At 35.6% G+C, this 22,127-nt stretch overlaps 1 protein-coding gene across 1 annotated transcript in view; it reads right to left on the bottom strand.

Annotated features, from left to right (window-relative positions):
• RGS21 (regulator of G protein signaling 21) overlaps positions 1–22,127 on the bottom strand; it is a 65,958-nt gene that overhangs the window by 6,802 nt on the left and 37,029 nt on the right. The window contains exons 2-3 of the mRNA XM_058533898.1: positions 12,036–12,153; positions 7,510–7,676 (exon numbers count right to left, since the gene is read on the bottom strand). Of these exons, the coding sequence (XP_058389881.1) occupies positions 7,510–7,676; positions 12,036–12,153 (285 nt within the window). The remainder of the gene's footprint in view (positions 1–7,509; positions 7,677–12,035; positions 12,154–22,127) is intronic.

The raw sequence follows: 22,127 nt of genomic DNA, 5'->3' as shown, positions 1-22,127 counted from the left end.
TCAGCAGTTTTCATTTCTTTTGGCTTTCCACAAATTATTTTAGAAGGAAGAATACATTTTAAAGTCTACCTTTTGGCTTTCCTGTGACCCTAAGTGTGCTTTCTATATTTTTACGTAATTTGAATGAAAAGTTTTCAGTTGTGGTCTCACATTCAAATCAGATAGCGTGTCCTCATTTAGAATGGATAGTGTAGCAGGAGCCTGTCATTATGCAAAGGGGTGTGCGTTCCCATGTAAACGCCTTCCTAAAATGAAGCAGGCAGCCTCTCAGACCTCATTCACAGCAGAGCTTCAAAATTACTATTCAAATGAAAGCTGCCTATAATCATGTTTTTGGTTCCATAATTCGATTTAATCACCACTAACACCTCTACTATTACTTCGTTTTTGGCATCATTAAAGGCGAATGAATATCTTGAAATATATTCTCAAGGGTAGCTATTAAAGTTGGGAATAACAAAGTTTGTAACATCTAGAAGGAATCCATCCCTGCACAGGATTGTATCCTTTTGTTATAATTGGTTTTAGAGACAGAAATAAGTGACATGGGTCAGGAGGCTGCACTAACACCTTATATCGGGCAAGAGAAATGAAAGAAATCATCAAGTATGCAATCCTAACGTATAAAACCATAATGTATACCGATTGCTAAAAATAGATGTACAGAAGCAAAAGAAAAAAAAAAAAACCTGGAGCAGATAAAAGGGATTCAGATTGACTGGTTTCCTTCACCAACCCCAACATGCTCATCCAAGGTTAATTTCAGTGGTACAGGGATGTGTGGAAAGCTCAAAAAACACCTGAGCGTTTTGTTTTCGAGTTGAAATGCAGTAATTTTTCAGAGGCCAAAAGGATACTGCAAATTATTAGAAGAAATACTCCTGCCACTTTTTTTCTTCCTAATGCCATATCTGAATCTGGGCTTCGTAGTTTAAGAAGTTATACAAATTAGGGAGAATATGAGAAGAGAAATAAAGCTATTGACAGAAAGGAAGATAGACTCTGTGTGACGGGATAATGTTGTTATTGCCTTTAGCATAAACATCAAGCTTCCCAGGTTGTGTCATGAACGTTTGAAATAAGTAGTGGATCTAGAGAAAGGAATTTGAAATTTGAAAGCAAGGCTGTAGACTCCACGCTCATGATCTGTGTATTTTAATGACTGCAGGGCTCATCTTTTCATCTCTAAGGTCAGTTCATTTGTCACCTGTACCACAGAGATGGTTGTAATACCTCCCTAAGACGGTGAACATGATGATCAGATGAAATAATCCACATAAAAGCACTGTGCAGACATTGCTTATAGTTTTTCTAGCTCTGTTTTTCTTTCTTTCCTCCCTCTGCCTCTCCCTCCCCCTCCTCCTCTTTTTCCTTCATCTCTCTCTCTCTTCCTTTTTTTTTTGGTGAGGAAGATTGGCCCTGAACTAACATCTGTTGCCAATCTTCCTCTTTTCGCCTGAGGAAGACTGTCACTGAGCTAACATCCCTGCCCATCTTCCCCTACTTTGTTTGTGGGACACTGCCACAGCATGGCTTCACGAGCAGTGGGGAGATCTGAACTGGGATCTGAACCTGTGAACCCTGGGCCGCCGAAGTGGAGCGTGCAAACTTAACCACTATGCCACCGGGCCAGCCCCTCTCTCTTCCTTTTTAAGAGATCTCTTTACTTTAAGGTGAAATAAATACGGATGTAGAAGTCACTGGGGTCCAGGAAGCAGCTACCTCAGTTTACCTGCTGAGACACACAGTACTAGGCTTCTTCCACTACTGGACCTGCCTCTGCGCACTGGCTGGTCCTTTGCTTCTCTCTTCTTCCTCCGCCTCTGCTCCCCTTCCCTCCTCCTGTCTTGTCTTGTGTCCCTCCATACTCAAACTTCTGGTCAAAGCTTACTAACTACTTCTTTTGAGATACATTTCCTGATCACCTTGACGTGGATTTTGCATGCTACCACATCGCCTGTATTTTCCTATCACAACACTCATGACGGTTTATTGTAATTATTTCTTCACTGAGGTCTTCCCACTAAGATCTGTTAGCTTTATCTATTCAGGGACTCTGACTGTCTTTTTCCTTAGCTGCACCAGCATGGTGCTTGACATATATTAGACACTTAGCTATTGATCAGGGTACAAAAACTCAGGATATTAATAAATAAGCAAACATTACATCTGGAGATTGTTCTATAGTTGGGGGGCACTGTTGGCAAGCAGCAACTTGTGGGGCCAGACTAAGACTCAAAATAACATCAACACGCTGGGAAAGTGGCCCTTAAAAATGCCAAGAAAAAACATGAATACAAAATGAAGAATACAAAATTGGCATTATAGTAATACCAGGAAATGCGTCTAGATGCCTGTTTTCATGGGTTTCTCTCTACCAATAATTCATATATCTCTTTCTTCCCTCAAGACTCAGTTTAAAACTAACCTTATTGAAAATAAAGGCCTTGTCTCCATACCTTGTTCTTATTCAATCATTATATCCTCTTAGGTATAATGCCAACAATTTCACCTGTTACATTTTTTTTCCCACTTAATCATTTGTTGCTTTGCTATTTTTTCCTAATTCTATAAATTTCACTTTTAAACCCAACTAAATTGAAAGTTTCTTTGAGCCAAACCATGGTTTCAATCTATTTTATTTTCTTGCATTTCCTTATTGAGCTGCATAGTTCACACAACACAATTTATTATATGTATTTATTTATTATCTCTTCTCCTGCCTAGGCTGAGGTTCTCTTCCATGGAGGGAGTTTATTCTATAAGGAGGTGACTAGTAGGCACAGAATAAGCATTTATTGATGTAAAATAAAACATGTGTTAATAAATTATATTGTACTGCATTAAAAAATAAAAGCAATAAACCAGACATAAATATTAAAAAAGTGTCCCGTACAGACCCATTAAGATAACTTCTCCTTTATGACTATAGTTTCTTCCTTTGTTTTATGAGTTATGGTACCTCACATTTAATAAATACATTTAAGAATTAAATATTTTGTACTAATATTTTTTGACTGAAATATTTTTTGACTTAAAAAACTGCCAATGTATTTGTTCCTGGATTAGTGATAATATGAAGTTGAATTTACATATATATATTTTTTTTTTTGGGTGAGGAAGATTAGCCCTGAGCTAACATCTGTTGCCAATCCTCCTCTTTTTGCTGAGGAAGATTGGCCCTGGGCTAATATCCATGCCCGTCTTCCTCTACTTTATATGTAGGACGCCTGCCACAGCATGGCTTGATAAGTGGTGAATAGGTCCATGCCCAGGATCTGAACCTGTGAACCCCGGGCTGCCAAAGCGGAGCATGCGAACTTAACCACTACGCCAGCAGACTGACCTGAATTTATATAATTTTTAAACATTACACTGTGGTATGATTTGGAACATTTTCTAATCTCACAGAATGACAATCAACATCAACAATTTTTTCTTTAATCACATGTTTTCTATCCTGACCAATTTTCTTTTCAATGTAAGAGAACAATGATATAAATAAAAATACTACATATAAATTTTATAAATATAATATAAATATTAAACCATGTCAGTGTCTTAGCTGAATATGAAAATATTATTTTAAATTTTTTGAAGATTTATATTCTCTTGAAACTGTCATATTATTCTCTTGAAAATTTCCAAATATTATGAAATTAGTGGTCCAAATTGAGAGAAGAATAATACAAATTTAAGAATTTTTTTTTCTTTGCCACTTACAGGTTCTTACTGCGTGTAGAGTAGAGATACTTTAAAAAATATATTGCTTGTCTAATAATTTTCTCACATTCAAATCACTTAGTCAAAATACCTGGCTCACACCTATTTTCTTTTGCAATATTTTCTTCTGAAACTATCTAGGTACAATCCATTCAATGAGTAGCTCTTTTGATCTGAAACTAGTGATTTGCTAACATTTTTCTTTTTTTTTTTTTTTGTGAGGAGATCAGCCCTGTGCTAGCATCCGCCAATCCTCCTCTTTTTTTGCTGAGGAAGACGGCCCTGGGCTAACATCTGTGCCCATCTTCCTCCACTTTATATGGGACGCCGCCACAGCATGGCTTGCCAAGCAGTGCGTCGGTGCGCGCCCGGGATCCGAACCAGCGAACCCTGGGCCGCCGCAGCGGAGGGCGCGCACTTAACCGCTTGCGCCACCGGGCCGGCCCAACATTTTTATAATATATGTCCATGTATATACATTTATCAAGTCTTTTAAATTTGCTTGTCTTCACATGTTCTTGGGAGTTAGTTAATGGTTGTTTTCAAGTTGATTCAGTAGCATTTAAAGTGATTCATTTGAAGAAAGAAAGGGATTAAAATTTCTTAAAAACTGTTCTGCATGGTGTAAACCCTAGACACAGGAACTCATTCATCATTCTCATCTGTCCTGTGTGGTTGTTGTATGCTTTTTTTATAGACGCATCTTTAGTTGAGGAAACTGAGTCTCAGAGAGATGAAATAGTTTACCACAAGATTACAGGATTTGAATTTAGGTCTAGGTATCTCCAGACTGTAGGTTTTCCACTACATCACACTAACTATTAGTGTAGAAACCAGAAAGAAGTTTACACCATAAGGGAGAAGACATAAAGTCCAGTTATGATTATTATCATCTCTCCTAGATACCTGAAAGTTCAATTTTTGTGTGCAGTCTTGGTCTACTAGAACAGGAAACTGAAAACCATTAAACGTCGATTTATAGACAGGGATCATTTATAAGTTTAGTGTACTCTAATTGTAAATTGTCTAATTGCATCAATTAAAAATTATTAAGTTATGCTAGTAATTTTATAGATGAGGAAATAAAGACACAAAAGGAAAAAGAAAGAAAAGAAAGTAAATGGGATTTAATAGATATCTGGATAACATGACCTTGTCATTGTTCTTTATTTTAGGATGTTCTACCAAGCAAATTTGGTTATAATTTTCATTCTTTATGAGAGTCAGTTATAGAACTATAATTGAATATAGAAAAATGGAGAATATTCTCCCATGAATCTCATTCTTGAATTAATTTTCTACTTATTAAAATCATATTTTCCAACCTCCATTTCAATTATATCACCTTGCTTGTTAGGTCTGCCTACTAGATAAATCTAGAATGCTTCCCTTTCTTTGTCTCTATTGCTGCTTATCCAACCTCATCCCCATTCCTCTTCAGCAATATTAAAATGCTTGTAATTTCCAGAAAACACCAGGGAGCTTTGTACCTTCACGCTGTATTACTGTGTGCTCAGTTTGAAATATTCTTTCTTCATTTGCTCTCTTGATAAATATGGCTTAGTTTTCATGACATACTTTTTCGTGTGTGAACCACCCTTCAAATCCCTCCTTTAACTCTCCAGATAGATTTAAGCATTCTTTCCCACTGTGCTAATAACGAACTTTAAATGTGGTTTTATTATTAGATTGCTTATTGTGTATTTGACTTGTTTTATTACGTGTCAATCTCTCCTTCTACTCTGTGACTTCATTGTGGAGACAGGCATTCAAAAAATCATTTTCATGAATCAACACAGTAGCAGCTGTATTATGTTTAACACAGAACTGATGGACTACAGAGAAATACCTTGAAGACCACAATCGGTAAACAGTATAAGAGGCAAATGTCCTGTAGTAATTTGAATTTCAAACAATTGATTGCAAATAATAGGAAAGATAATGACTATTTCAAAAATATATATATATATACACTTTGTTTTCAATGAATTTTGTCATATCCAATAATAACATTTTTAGACACTTCAGGGAGACAATATAATCTATTACTCGAAAAGCAGCCATAAATTTAATTATATTTTATTTAGTCAAAATTAATTAGATGGACAAATTAAAAAAGCTATAAAAGTTTTATATCCTAAAATAATAACTACTGTTTATTTAAATTATTACTATCTAAATTTATTTTGGAAGGAAAGATTAGGAAAATAAACAAACCTATTTTGTCAAAGTTGATAATTTATTATATATTATAAGTTTGAATTCAGTTATAATTAAAAGATTGCATTTCTTATTCGAAGATTTTTCAGACATAATGTTTGAGAATGTTATCCTAAAACAATCACTGTTAATTAGCTGAACTTGTAAAGAAGAAAAAAAACCTAGCTTTCAAACCAATATCACAATAAATAGGATATCTTTAGAGTTGATTTCAAGGCCTTTTAGGGAATGACCCATTAATCAATGTGACAAATCTTATATACTACGTTTTCAATTTTCCAGAATTATTTATTGATTCTTAGACGGTGACTGGGAAATGAATGTTGAAATAGCTCCATAGGAGTTAAAGTTCTTTTCTTTTCCCCTCTGTGAATTCCAGACCATGCTTCAGTGGTTCATATGTCTGTAATGTTATACCAGGCCAATATATGCTGCAGTAATTAATGTCCATCTAAAACTTGACCTATTGATACGGCAACTTTATGCCTTAGATTTTCTGAAAGTATTTGCATTTCATCTATTCTGTCCTTTGTCCTCATAAGTACAATAACCATTCTCACACCTAATTTTGGATCAGAAAATATGATAACTGTCACCTATGAGGATATCAATATTTAACCCCTGTAGGAAAGATGACTTGTACTAGTAGTTTGTTTGTTACTAGCAGTTTAATGTAGGTAGTTTTCTGTTTGCTATTTATATATTAAAACTCTTTGCTTATATGATATCTTCAGTGAGGAATTAAACTGGCTTTAAAATACAAATTGCTTAAACTTTAAAGTTAAATATTAAAGGGGTATGCGGCAATGATCATTGTTTTGGTTCCGGAAATTACATCAACTATAAATGAGATGTTACACACATAAAACAATTTTTGGGGGCTATTGGCAGAGTCATTCCAGGTTTTTCTCCAAGGCTTTTTCTCCAAGGCCTTTTCTATTTCCTTGATCTTAAAGCAGAATAGGTGGGTCCTGACCACTTGAGACAATCCCTCAAATCTTTGGTTCATTTTCACCATAAAGAAATAAAGGTAAGCACACCCTTCTTTTGGAAAATAAGATATTATTATACACCATAACATGGACCTCCAAAATTTTAAAAATGAACAATTTATGCTGTTAGTTATTAGTTATTTTATCCCTTGTGTATTATTTTCAAAAATTTTAAAAAATTTTATTCAAAGATTTATTCCACATTGAGCTCCATGATTTACAAAAGGAAAACCAAAATGAACTTGAAATCCAACAGTATATTTAAGTAGGATTTCTGTAGGGTTAATTTTAGAGCTATTTAATTTGAAACAGTAGACGCTATTTTTCGAGAGCCTGCATGTTGTGCTAAGAAAACAAAAGGATTGGTCTGGCACGTAGTCAGTGTTGCAAAACATTTACTGAATCATTAAAAGACAGAGGATCATCTTAAGGAACTTCCCTTGGAGTTTATGTGGACATTTTCTATATGAATCCATAGTGATAATTTGATTTCTCGTTAGATATATTTAGTCCTTTAACTGGAAGTAGATTTGCTAGGAGATGAATATTTACTATGCTGGGATGTTTTACTCACCTCTTTAGGGGCGTTAGCTTCAATGAATTCAGAATAAATGATCTTGGCCTTAGAAGCAATTTTTTCTGCACTTTCTGTTTTCTTGAAGTCTTCACAGGCAAGCCAGAACTCAACATTTTCTTCACTAAACTCTGATTTTAGAAATGTCCGAAAAGCATCTAGACCAGCTATAAAATATATAAGACAAATTATGCGTATCATGCAGTGCAGTAATAGGACCAAAATGAGTACACTGTATAGTGTGAGCATTTATTGAGTATTCAGTGACAAATATTTATTATCCCTTTAAATATAACATTCATGTTTTAGTTTTTACCTTTAGAAGCCTTGTTTTGGACGAGTGATCATTAATATAAAGTATTGTACCTGTTTCTCCACTTAGCTCCATTCACAAAGAAAATCTGTACTTTTTCTTTATAGACCTGAAAATTCGAGGAGTATATTTAGGAGAAAGTCTTAATGACAGTTACTTCACAGGAAACCCCTATGGACTTGGCCTTTTAGTCCCGTTAGACTAAGCCCAGGTCAAGTTAACGATATTATACTAACTTCCGAGTAAGAGTATCTTTGTTGCTATGAGTTGATGAGAAGACGCAATTTCAAGCCAAGGAGTTGTTTGTGTTGGTTTGGGCTTAAAGCAAAGCAGGAAGGGCTGGCATGTATTAGTTTTGGGTGACTATATTGGCCAACTCTAATCTCTAAGCCAAGAAAGTAACTGGCAAGATATTTGGTGTGAATGTTTCTCCTGTCTATGTGGGGATAGGCAACTGTAATTCAATAAGGCAAATAAATGGGCTTTTCCCCAGTGTTGCCTTAAGCAAAACACTGGTTCCTCCCCTTCTCCCTTGTGATACCTGCTCTAACTTAGCCTGTTCATGATGTATTCACGCTGCTCCCAGGTATTCTGCTGAGCACGTATTTCTCTAGAAACTTTAGACCAGGGGCTGCAAATGAGCCCACTTACTTGCAGGCTTATTTACTCTGCCTCAACTATTACATGCATTATATATTTTTTTTTTTTGGCTGAGGAAGATTCCCCCCGAGCTAACATCTGTTGCTAATCTTCCTCTTTTTGCCTCAGGGAAGACTCGCCCTGAGCTGACATCCATGCCAATCTTCCTCTATTATGTATGTGGGTCGCTGCCACAGCATGGCTGTCGACGAGTGGTGTAGGTCCACGCCTGGGAAGCGAACCTGGGCCACCAAAGTGGAGCACGCTAAACTTAACCACTAGGCCATGGGGCTGGCCCCATATGCATTTTTTAAATTGAATAACAACTGGTAGTGTTTGCAGCCTGGAATTCCCATAGGTCTCATCTCTCCCCATTATCTTTCAGCCAGATTTACGCATTTATTGTTCCTTGCTCTCGTAGATTGTTGAGTTTGTGACCACCTGTTTAGACCCTTCTCTTCTCTACTTTCCTCATCAAAATGTGCCCTGAAATATTCTTCTTTGGTATACCTGGAGCTCATTCGAGAAGATAATTAATTCTTGCTAAATATTTTAAGGCTGAGTATGGTTAAGAGTGTGCCTCTAGTTAGATAGCAGGTTAGGAAGAGCATTATCAGATTTCCACAGTTGAATGAACTAAGCCAGTAGCTTAAATTCGTGTTACTCAGCTTCACGGTTTGCACCCTTCTGACTGCAGTATCTGTTTATAAATGAGGCTGTGTCTCTGGAGGAAAACATACACCCGAGCTTTTGCCACTCAGAGGGATTTGCCTTCCAAAACATGGGTGGTTTTCTCCCCCGCCTGCCACGAGGGCTTCTTTGCATGGGCTCATAGCAGCTCTTCCCTGACAGCATTGTCAGGGAGTTGATCCTTCAAGTTCCAAAGGAGGGAGAAATAAATTTATGGAGGATCAGAGGAAAGAAAAACTTGAGTAGGGAAAAAGAAAACATGAGAGAAAGTTTATGGAAAAGGGGCTCAAGTCAGTTTGTAGTTGCTCCAGGTAGGAAGCAAAGTGAAGTTCTGTGACAGAAAATGGAAAAGGACTTCATGGAACAGGACTAAAGTGTCTACAAACACTGGATTAAAAAGATTTAGTGGGGCTGCCCTGTGGCTTAGCAGTTGAGCGCACGCGCTCTGCTACTGGTGGCCCGGCCCGGATCCCAGGCGCACACCGACGCACCACTTGTCCGACCATGCTGAAGCAGCGTCCCACATACAGCAACTAGAAGGATGTGCAACTATGACATACAGCTATCTACTGGGGTTTTGGGGAGAAAAAAAAGGAAGAGGATTGGCAATAGATGTTAGCTCAGGGCCAGTCTTCCTCAGCAAAAAGAGCAGGATTAGCATGCACGTTAGCTCAGGGCAGATCTTCCTCACAAAAAAAAAAAAAAGAGAGAGAGATTTAACAATGTTTTTTATATCATTCGAAATAGAGTTGAAATAACAAGTCATTGCAAGAGGTTATCTGGTGCCAATTAAAATTCTTGGTAGAAATATTGGACAGGGTTGATGTCATTAATACATGAGCACTATAAAAAAATTCAATTAACTGCACATTTCTTGTGTTTAAAAATACATCCAAGAAACTTCTGTGACACAAATTTAGGTTATGAAAAACCTCTTAGTAACACTCAATTAAAATTTTCCATAAGTCTGGTCCAAACAACGGTGAATTTGAGGGGTCTAAACAGAATTTATGCTAAAATCTATTTTATATAGAGGATAAAGCATATAATACTGGAAGAATGTTGTAGATTCATGTCTGGCAATATTTTGTATGTGTGTCATTAAGGCATACGAAGCTTTCTCCCAACGAGGATTATCAAAATGCACCCCAGAGAGATGGGAAGTTAGAGATCAAGAAACAATTATTATTTTGTCTCATCCTGTAATTTTAATGTAGGGCTATTCTGAGCTGACAATTATCATCGTCTTTCCTCTTCCCATTACTAGGTTTAGGATACAATGGAACAGAATAAACAACTGAAACCTCCTAGTTGTCTCTGTCTTGGACACACCATTTTATCGAACTACTCTTCTGTTCTATATACACTATTAGAATGTTCGAAAGATGTCAAGTGCCTTTGGAATAACATCCTACATACAACTAAAAATCATATTATCTGAGGGCACACTCAGGATGGAACGGCTACTAGTTAGACTCAACAGGGGCTGACAATGGAATAAGTCAGCAATAGACGATGATGAAACATACACTAACGCCCATGCCCAGTAAGTGCAACACATATCCTCAAGTCAACAATTAGTTTGGTGAGTTAACTGTTAAAAGCATTAAAAGGCATGTAAGCTATTTCTCTCGTATTATAAAATGCAAAAGCCAAACAGCTGTTCAGATGAATCTATTACTTTTCTATTTAGTGTGGGCGTGAGCTATAAAATCCCAGGAGGGACGCAGATGGAAGCATTTGCCTCCATCTCAACACCTTCCGTGCCTCTGTCCTGTGGTGCTGTCAGCTAGAACTCCCCTGCTCTGGAGCCACCAAGTCACCATCTGCAGAGACACTTTCCAGAGGCTCTTAGGAAACCCGATCTGTCCCACTGGTTATATTTTTAAGGAAAAAAGAAACACTCCATTCAAAACTTACAATAATGCAATCCCATATCCCTGATGTCTTTAACATGTGTCTTTAGTTGGATTCTAGGAATAATGTGGATTATTTTATGTCTATGCTTTAGGAATTAGTTATTTAAGAATCATAAAATCAAAGTATAATTTCATCTAATTCAATCTAACTTTCCCCATGAATAAACAGCTATGAAAAATTTATTCAGCTTTATCATGTTTTAAATTTTTATAATATTCTAACATTTAATTTATGAATTTAAAATGGAAATGCCATTTGATTAGTGCAAACAGTACTACATTTTAAACTTTTTCTATATATGCCTCTATAATATCATTTTTTTCCCCAAATGAGAGAGAACTGCTGCAAAGTAGGATTATTTATAACAAAAACAGAAGTTCTAAATACCTTTGTAAATGGCTATTTTGTATCAAATTCTGGGATATTTTATTTATAATTGGCCAAAATGACCTTATTGTACCCTCATATCAAATATAAATATATATCCATACATGTACATATTAATATACACACATATATTTAAATATGTTTCTGTATTCACTAAAAATGAGAATAAATCAGTTGAAATAAATATCTTAAAAACTTTATCTCAGCTTACAAGACATGAAAAACAAGTAATTTATTTAAAATTTCAACTTTTTAATAGTTTGTATGTTTCTTTCAACTTGTAACAAAGACAGTCATCATATACATCAAATGATAATGATGCTAAGGAAATGACAAATTTTTCACTTCTTATTTGGATTTTCTTTTTGTTTTAATGTTTGCAGTTTCTATAATCTTGTCTTATTGTAGGCCCAACCTAATTCCATTTAGACTTTGGACCTCTATAAATTTATGTGACTGTTGGGAGTCTTATACTTCAATTATTAATCAAACTCATACTATATGTCTACAACTTTCAGAATTTAATGATTTACTTTTAATTATTGTATTTTTAAGCCTATTATTAGTTGGATCTTACCTTGGTTGGTTAAAACTGTGTCCATATTTTCAGACCACGCCGTTGCTTCTGTCGTTGGTGACCTGTAGAAACAACAACTACCCTTGACGATAGCATTGTGATCTTTTTCTTCTATAACCTATAGTAATATTTGAGTTATGTGTATTTGTTAAATTACATCATTTAAATGAGCTTTGCACCATTAATCAAACTGCAAAAGGTTGACAAGTATTACATAATGTTTCCTCAGTGGACAGCAATAGTAACACAAGTGTGATGTAATTTGACAGTGTAAATAATATTTGCAAACTCTTGAATTCTAATAGAGGCACAAGAGAGATATTGCTCATGGTTCTATGGAGTGCAGTGAATTTCTTCTCGGCTAAAAATATACTGTTACTTTATGTGGTATTAGTCTATTCCTGAAAAGTTATCATGATAGTGATAGTGATGAATGAACTATTTTCTAAATTTTCACAGTATACAAAATCATCTGTTTCATGATTATGCATCTCAAAACAGTTGAAAAAAGTTTTGATTAAAGATTTCTAACATGCGATGATCTTGAAAATGTTTATTTATAGTATTTTGAGAAGTCTTTACCCCACTCTGAGACAGCATTTATTTCTCCTTAGACTGGTATGCTTCCAATTTTGGGTTGATTTATTTAAATCTAGGAATCTGTCAGGATAGAATAATATCTTTTCCAAAGTAGTCAAAAAATTTATAGACTTAAGTCTCCTGAAGAAGGTATACTTTTGGGGATGTGATGTAGAAATGATAAATCAGGGTTAAGATATAAACTTTCTGAGATGCAAATATATCATGCATTATTCCCCTTAATAAACAAAGATCCTGATGAATAAGCTCCCGTCCATAGAGAGCATCTGCTGCCTAGAAAAAATAATCTTGGATTATGTAGTTGTGATGTGCAAACGACTTAGTTATGGAAAGGGATGATCTAATTAAGGTTTCTATTAAGATGATAAATAATAAAATAGAGCCTCATCTCTTGTCATTCTTATAAAATTTTACCTTTGCATATCAAGGTGACTAATCTTAAATATAGTGGTATGAAGTGATCTCTTTGCTTTTATATTCTGTTACTTCCTGTAATTTGTTGCAGTTTTTATAATTTGTATCAGGATGGATTGTGCTCCCTTCTGCTGTTCCAGTTGTAGTTGTATTTTCGGATAATAACGACTGTCCTCATAGAGGATACAACAGGGAGCTACGTGACAGGGAATTCATTTTGCCATCTTTCTTTTTTTACACATCCTATCTCAAATTTTCTTCCCAAATGCTGGGCAGCTGATTATCCTTTTTCCCTCGTTTTCCTAAATCTTGGGAATATAAGATGACCAGTGAAACCATTCTGGAATGGTGGTTTTTCATTCAAGAGGACATTTTAAAAGATTTGAGTTGTTCAGTCTCCATCTTTCATAAATGGAGAATAGGACCCAATTCTAGATTTAATTTTACTTTGAAGAGCTCTTGTGCACTGTACAACCTACTAACTCTCATAAGCTTATGTTATATTTTATATGACTCAAATATTAGGTCTTATAGGAATTCTATCAAATAGTGCTAAAATGTTCATTTGATCACTTAAAATTCACATGTTTAAAAACGTTGTCTCTATTTGTAGATTGAAATTTGGTGGTTAGCAGGGTATTCAAATAAAAAGGTACTTAGTACCTATGGAGTATATGTTAACGAATATAGGGCAGAGAACAGTTCTGAGCCCAAGCCTGGCCACACAGTATACCTGTTTTGAATGAGGAAAGCCATCACAGAAAAACACTTAGAAATAAAATCTAGGCAAAATCTTTCAAGGATAAACATACATTCCGCCATTAGTATGTAATTCTCTGATGACGGAAAGATGTTACTTTCCAGCACCAAGAGCAGTGTGTCTGGTCAAAGAAATATTTGTTGAACATGTAAACAAATAATGAATGAATGACCAAACCCCAAATAGTGGCAAATATTAAAGCCTTCAGTGGAAGTGTTGCAGTGGCTTTCAAGATGCTGGTAGAAGACAGAGACAAGGAGGTTATTGAAAGGTATAGGTGAATTGTATTAGCTTCACAGGGTGTTCTAGGCGAGGGAAGAGGAGAAATGATGTGAAAGCATCACTGGGGAGCAACAGACCATGGACCTCACTCTCAACCTTGCTGTATGTGAAATTGGAAATGATGGAGAGCATCCGTTCTGGAAGGCATCAGGCAGGTCATGTCCTTCAAGGAGAACCAGGTTTTGCTTAAACCCAAAGCAAAAGGAATATTCAGTGAAGAGCTTATTGAATGTAATGGAGTCTTTTTGGAATGGAAGTGTTCAAATAAATGGTAGCTATTCTTACTATTTTCATTAATGCAGGAAAATAATAAAAACAGAAGAAAGTCAGGTCTGGGAGAAGGTGTAGAACCAAGGGCAAAAAAAATCATAACATTTTGAATTAGAGAGATATACTAGAATATTATAGATATTCTATAGGTATAGGTTATCATAGGTAATAGAATTAGAGATACTAGTATATTCTAGTATTATTTAAGGACAATGTTATAAAGGGAAAATTTGCCCTTCAGCTCTTTGAAGGAATACTCCTGCTGTGTGATAATGCCTGGCATGCTCTCAGCTCACTACTTTCTAACGAATTTCAAATTTGACTTGAAAGGTTCAATTTTGACTACCTGATATGATGGAAGGGTTGATGGTCATGCAGTATTTACTTTTCAGAAGTTAGGTGAATTACATCTATTTTAAAGAGTAATATTGTTAATTTGCTGTTTAAATTTTTAAATTTTGGGTTGATTGCAAATTACACAGTCTGTTTTAATTCCATGTTACCAATGAGTAAAGAGAGTTAGAGATCCTAATCACTGGTGGGGTATCTCACATATATTAATGGGCAGAGTTAGAATTCAAACACAGGTGTGTCTGCTTGTAACCCAAACTCTTTTTACACTTCTTCCTAGAATGGATGAGTCAATACACATATGCTTGTACTTTGTTCACATTTTAGAACATTTATGATAAACACTTTGAAAGTGCTTTCTCTCTTTTATTGTACTTCACACAAATAGTTCCTCTAAATAATCGCTAAATTATGGTAATTGGCTACTTAATAGAAAGTTTTCAGAAGACAGAGATTCTTAAATCTTGTACATTATCAAATGAAAATAGGACATTTCTTATGTTGGATGGGAGTGAGAAATATGTTTTATATTTTTAAAAATGCAACCATATAAATTTTAAGAAAGAAATCTATTGAATTAAAGTTGAGGAAAAAAGAGGGCAGCTTATTTAAAAATATACTGACTGGGTTGACTTTTACTTGACATATGTTATGTTAAATAAATGAACAATATGCAACGCTGTCATTTCTCCCTTTTTTCCCCCTTTTGTTTGGATTTTAGTTCTAATTTTAACAGTGTTTTGTCTGGCTTGCATCATTTGTGTATGTGTGTGTATTTCTTGTATAATTGTGATGCATAATCAGAATAACTTTTTGTGTGTGTATGATTTGACATGAAAATTCACCGTGTTTCTGGAGCCAAAATCGCACTTAGCATTTCACGGGGTTTTGGCTGAATTCCTTTCTGTTTCCTTCATTAAGCGAGTGACATCAAGGCCAGCAGTCCCCATATTATGTGTCCGGAGAAGAGCCATGCCAGATGGGAACTGCGTGAAAGCTACCAGTTATCTTGCTAATTGTGCCAGCTAGAACCAGTTGTAGTGCATTAAAAACAGTGGAATCCAACAACCTAGCTGTTCACAGTCAATTAGCAGTGTGCTGGAGAATGGGAAATTCAAGCAAGGAGTCCATGTGCTCGAGGAAGTGACAGCTGCTTCCTTATCCAGCCTTTAATATCTATTTTCAAATTTCCCAATAAATATCGCAATAATGAATAATTTTTGCAAGGATCATGTAGCATATGTTACATTTCTAACATTTAATAATTTTGAAAAGCTTCCCATAAAGAGAGCTCAGTGGTTTTTCTCCACTTTATAACCTTTCTTTATCTTGGTAAGTACAGAGAATTAACTGCCAATGCAAACCACGAATTGTTGCCATATTTTAGAAACGAAGAAGGAATCAGCAGAGAAAAGAGAAACAATAAGTCAGGAAAAAAGACAACAATTAGCATACTTATCATAAATGATGGAAACAAAACGTCGAGACTAATGAAGACTCAAGTGTTTCATTTGTACATCTTCGGAGATAAAAATAGCTTTAAACAGTAACTCACTTCACTGGCATTTTTCGTTCCACTGTCTGACTGTCACAGATGATGCCGAATTTCTCTTTCTGACTGATCTTCAAGCTGAAGGTAATGTGACAGCAGGAACATTACAATTAGTATACAAATACCTATCTCCCGGGTTACAAATTGGCGTTCTTTAAATCATGCTATTCTCAGCTTTTTTCATTTTGTTGTTCACTTTTCACTGGTCAAAACACTTAAACTTCCAAGTAACAAATAGCTCTTTGAATAAATGTGACATTTCTCTGAGTCTGTGGCCTAACTGAAATAAATTCCATTTGAAAGTTTGGTTTCTAAAGTTCACGTACATTCATTTACAAGACAACTATTGTTCACATGAGGGTAAATCAACTCAGAAAAAAATATAGTATATATGATTTTGCATTCACCTTTACGTCTTTAATCTGCCTAAAAGATCATTTTGTTTTCCTTCGTTCTTTGATTTTCAGAAAGTCTGAGGAAGACTCTACTTTTCATACTCTTATCTTAAACAACTATATATATTAAAATATTTTTAAAATTTTATTCATGGACTAAAATGTTCTAGCACAAGACATTATATGTCTTTATAAAATGTGTGCACTTTTTGTAGCTTAATAACATGTATTTCTCTATTTCTTTTAACCATGAATCTCATGGTATTTTATGCCAATATTTCTTTATGCAATGCAGATGTTTAAAGTAATAATACTTAAATATATTTATCAAAATAAAGGGCCTATATTGGTATTTTTATTTGTAGTCAAAGTTTTGTACATGTAACTCCAGTTTCATCAAGTTTTTTTATGTGTGTGTGTAGGGAAGATGAGCCCTGAGCTAACATCCGATGCCAATTCTCTTTTTGCTGAGGAAGACTGGCCCTGGGCTAACATCCATGCCCATCTTCCTCTACTTTATACGGGATGCCGCCACAGCATGGCTTGACAAGCGGTGCATCAGTGTGGGCCTGGGATCTGAACCTGTGAACCTAGGGCCGCCAAAGCGGAGCATGTGCACTTAACTGCTACACCACCAGGCCAGCCCTGAAGATTTTATGTCTACATAATAGAGTTCTTTGGTGGTAAAGTTCTACCAGTATATATTTATGACACTCAGTGTAAATTAAACATTCCTGAAAGATTGATGATTTTCAGGGTGGAAGAAAGAAAGGAGTCAGAAGACAGAAGAAAATCTGTCAGTCCTTGACTTAGTAATGAAGCATCCCCATTTAGATGCTCTGTAGAAGAGCCAGAGGGCACTTAGTAGCAAGTGGCCCTGGGCTAATGAGATTGGTAGAAGTAGAAGTGATGTCCTAGAAAGTCAGTGTATCATTAAGAAGGGTTATCATCAATTAGCTCAATTCATTTTGTTAATTCAAGCACCATTAAGTAATGTTCCTATGATATGCAAAAACTGAATCATTAAACATATTTAGACTTTTTGTTTTGCTGAGGGGGGATAATGAAGTACGAAGTTTTTAATATATACTCGAACATAATATATTTTGGAAAAATAAAGCGTCAAAATTTAAAGACCCTCTTAGCAAAAACCATGCTAAGTTTGTAAGAAATACGAACCAGGAGTAAACTTATTTACATTAAAAGTTTAAAACAAAAATTGAAACTTCTATTTTGAGTTCAACGCCATTGCAAGTTTGCTCTTTCTCATGCATCCTTCCACGACCACAATTATTATTTGTTTAATGTACACTTCCCATCCCTTACACGCTTCTTTTAGTTGTTCAGGAAACACTAAGAATTGGATTTTATTTATCAAAATTTTATTTTTTCATAATAAATGAGTAGGTGAGTAAAGAAACTGTCTTCTCAGGTGGAATGATTCTTTTTTGTGTTCAATACATCTTGACAAAGAATGCTGTGCATAGGTGTTGTTGGGACATCTAAATATCACCAGCTCTTAGTCCCAGGAGATTCAGGCTCCATTATCAGAGCTCATGCCTAGTGTGATAGGTTGAATAATGGCCCCCAAAGATGTCTATGTCCTAGTGCCTGGAACTTGTGAATATGTTACCCTATATGGCAAAGGGATGTCGATTATTCTAGATTATCCAGATGGGCGCAATGTATTTACAAGGGTCCTTACAAAAGAGGGGCAGGAGTCTTCAAGTCAGTGGGAGGATATGTGAGGACAGAAGCAAGAAGAGGTTGGAGTGATGTAAGGAAGGGGCTGAGAGGTAATGAATGCAGATGGCCTCTGGAAACTGAAACAGGCAGGGAAACAGATTCTCTCTTCAGAGCCTCCGGAAGCAACCAGCCCTACCAACACCTTGATTTTAGCTCAGTGAGACTGATTTTGGACTTCTGATTTCCTGGACTCTAAAACAACAAATTTCTATTATTCTAAACCACTAAGTTTGGGGTAGTTTGTTACAACGGTAAGATGAAACTAATGCATCCAAGGAACTCCAGTCTTTAAAACCCTGCTTGAAAGATGGCAGGAATGGAGTAAAATAGGCACACATTTTGAAACCAGAGCAGTGAATTCATATGTAAGTGTGGATCTTTCCTGTTGGACAATAACCTTGACCTCTCTGGGCCTGTTTGTTACTGAAATGGAGATAATACCTTTCTCACAGGATATTGTGTGGGACTAAATGGATATATGCTAAGACAAAGCATCTTACATAGTGCCATCTATAGAAATTTGTTTTATTTCCTTTCCCCTTATTTGACATTCACAGAACCACAGTTCAGATGTAGTATGGGACACTTATGAGGTTTGTAATCATGTATCATCATCATATAATCAATTGGGGTTTGTGTAAGGATATGAGATTTATTCTACAATCTACACTACATTTGAGTGCTTACATTGTGTAAGTAATCATGATAGGTGGTATAGAAATACAAAACTTTAATCAGTCAGTATGAAATTGGTAATTTTGGAAAATTAACATGATGAGGTTATGTGTGGAATGAATTGGAAGGAAGTGAGAATAAAGGCAGGTAAGAGAGTTAGAAGTATAATGTAGTGGTCCACTCACGAAATGATAAGGGTTTGGACAGGGCAATGATAAAATGATGGAAAAGTAATGTGATGCCTGTGTAGAGTGGCCAGGAGAGAGGGCATCAAAGGAACAGATTTCAAACCTGATAGCCTGAAGGAATGGGGTTCCCAATAGTGATCATGGTAAAAACAAAAGAAAAGGAAGTCAATAGGTAAAAGAAAGTTTAGAGATACATAGAATATTTACTAGACACAGTTTGATTAACTTTCCTATCAGACAGAGAGGTCACAGCGTTTTGACAGCCTATTCAAAGACAGTATAGAGCTTTTAAATCTATATGGCCTCTCTATTAACCTAGGAAAACCATTGCTGTCCACACTTCATTACTAAAGGTAGGAGAAAAATAATTAAATAAGAATTTAGTTCTGTACTTGCATAATTTAATCTAAGCAAAAGCATAATATTTTATCTTGATGCAAATTCTAGACAATGTTCATATTTTTAAAAAAACTTGCTGAATTGATTGTATGACATCCAAGTGAGGATTTCATGAAGGATTTGGGGAAAAAAATCAACACAGGTTAAAATAATTGAACACTTAAAATGTATCAGAAACTTCCTAAGCATTATCTCCATGGTCATCTATCCATTTTACATATAGGGAAACTAAGGCTCCAAGAGGTTAAACAACTTGCTTAAGGTTGTATAGAAGGTTGGGTATAGGACTTGGTATTAGAGTAGTGGTGTTAGTTAAACCTGTGAGATTTAGGTTAACAAGGGAAATAGCACAGAAAAATAGAGCAGAAAACCAATGGCTTAGCTATTTATTTATTCAATAAATATTTAAATACTTTAGTAACTTCTGTATGTAGAACAACACTTACATAAGCTGAGAAAGAAGACATAGCCCAATAAGTCAGAGAAAGACTAAGGATATAGGGTGGCTTGGAATTTCCGTTAAGAACTCTGTTTAGGGCCTGGCCTGGAGGCGTAGTGGTTAAGTTGGGCATGCTCCACTTCTTTGGCCCAGGTTCGTGGGTTTGGATCCGGGCGCGGACCTACGCCACACATCAGCCATGCTGTCATGGTGACCCACATACAAAATAGAGGAAGATTGGCACAGATGTTAGCTCAGGGCGAATCTTCCTCAGCAAAAAAAGAACACTGTTTATAGCATTTTGGGAAAAAGGAAGGATGATTAAGAGTGTCAGACACCTAAGAGAGGTTAAGGAGAATGAGGAGAGATAAAATATTGTGGAATTTGCCAAAGTGGTCACTGGAAAAACGAACAGGACCAACAAGAATGAGATTAGATGAGTGAGACAGTTCGTTATTAGTCCAAATTATGTTTCTACTCAAATTATAAGGGGAAAGGAAGGATTATTACTATTATTATTTTTACAATTGTCTTTCTAGATTTATATAATTATTATAAAATTATTTGTTTGGTTCATCAACTATTTATGAAAGCATTCTAAAGGAGGAATTTGAAATGTTTTGAGCAATGGCAATGCTGCTGAAATGTATCTGATCTCCCAAAGTGGCTGCTTGGAAATGTAATGCTCATTTGGGTGTTTGGTTCTTAGTATGCTTGTTGATAAATCAGTCACATTACTCGCTAGTCACATCTCATGATTGTGTGTCCTAAATGTACTTTCCTTGTGTTATCTTAGAATGCCAAGTCACTGATAGTCAAAGGAACATTTGTCTCAGGAAAGTGAAATATTTAGAAGTTTAACAAGCTTTCTGATACAAAGAAAGATGTCTTTCCTTGTGTTTTAAAAGTTAAATACCATTTTACATTTTAATAGATTCACATACTTAATTAATTAGAATTAGATTTGAATCACATGATAAAAATGAGTAAACCTAAAAGTATTATCCAAAATGAAAGATCAGCTTCTCTTTTTTTTGGTAAAGAATATTTAACTCCACATTATAATCTCATAGTCTTCATAATATCTGCTATTAATTGATTCCTTATAGTTTTTCTTCATTGTAGCTGAGTATTTTAACAACATAGAGATAAATGACCATTTAATTGACTTTTGTCCCCCACGTGTCAAATTTCTGTGTTGCCATCTTGTACACAGAGCATCTATTTGACTTTTCTCCTGAGCTAACCTTCCCTTTCATTACAATCTGGTAAAGAATTCAGTTTCCAATGCAAAAATAGGAAAGGCAGAGTAGCAGTCGTGGGAGATATTAATACAACCAAGTAATTTTTTTTTTCCTGAGGAAGATTAGCCCTGAGCTAACGTCTGTGCCAGTATTCCTCCATTTTGAATGTGGGTTGCCACCACAGCATGGCTGAGGAGTGGTGTATGTCCGCGCCCAGGATCTGAACTCGCAAACCCGGGCTGCCAAAGCGGAGCACTCCGAACTTAACCACTAGGCCACGGGGCCGGCTCCTAAGTAATATAATTTTTTAAAGAATATTTCAACTGGAATCTGTATACGTCTTTGGCTAAAAATATTTTGTTCACTTTTTATGGCCTACTGGAATATTCAAGAACTTTTAGTAGAGAACAGATACCACAGTCTGAGTAGTGGAATTTTGACATGTTGAGAAGAATGATTCTCTGTACATTGTGGCTTTTTAAAATAAATAATAGAGAGAAGATGCTAAGGCGCTCCCTGCATTTGAGAGCACTAATCCCTAAAAGGAAAGGATGAAACACAAATTCAGGCTATGTATGTCTAAAGTGACAATCTCTGTTACATCCAAATATATTTCGAGCATAGCATACAATATTCTTTACTATTTTATAAGGCAATGACTCCATTTATTTTACTATGTATTATTAGAATCAATTATCTAAGCCATGATATAAATTAAAGTTTATTTAATTCTGTTATTTCAACCAGATCAAAAGTCCAACTAGGGATAGCTCAGCC

The sequence above is a fragment of the Diceros bicornis genome, chromosome 38, assembly GCF_020826845.1.
Source record: "Diceros bicornis minor isolate mBicDic1 chromosome 38, mDicBic1.mat.cur, whole genome shotgun sequence".
Lineage (NCBI taxonomy): Eukaryota > Metazoa > Chordata > Mammalia > Perissodactyla > Rhinocerotidae > Diceros > Diceros bicornis.
This window is presented reverse-complemented; position numbering and strand designations above follow the sequence as displayed.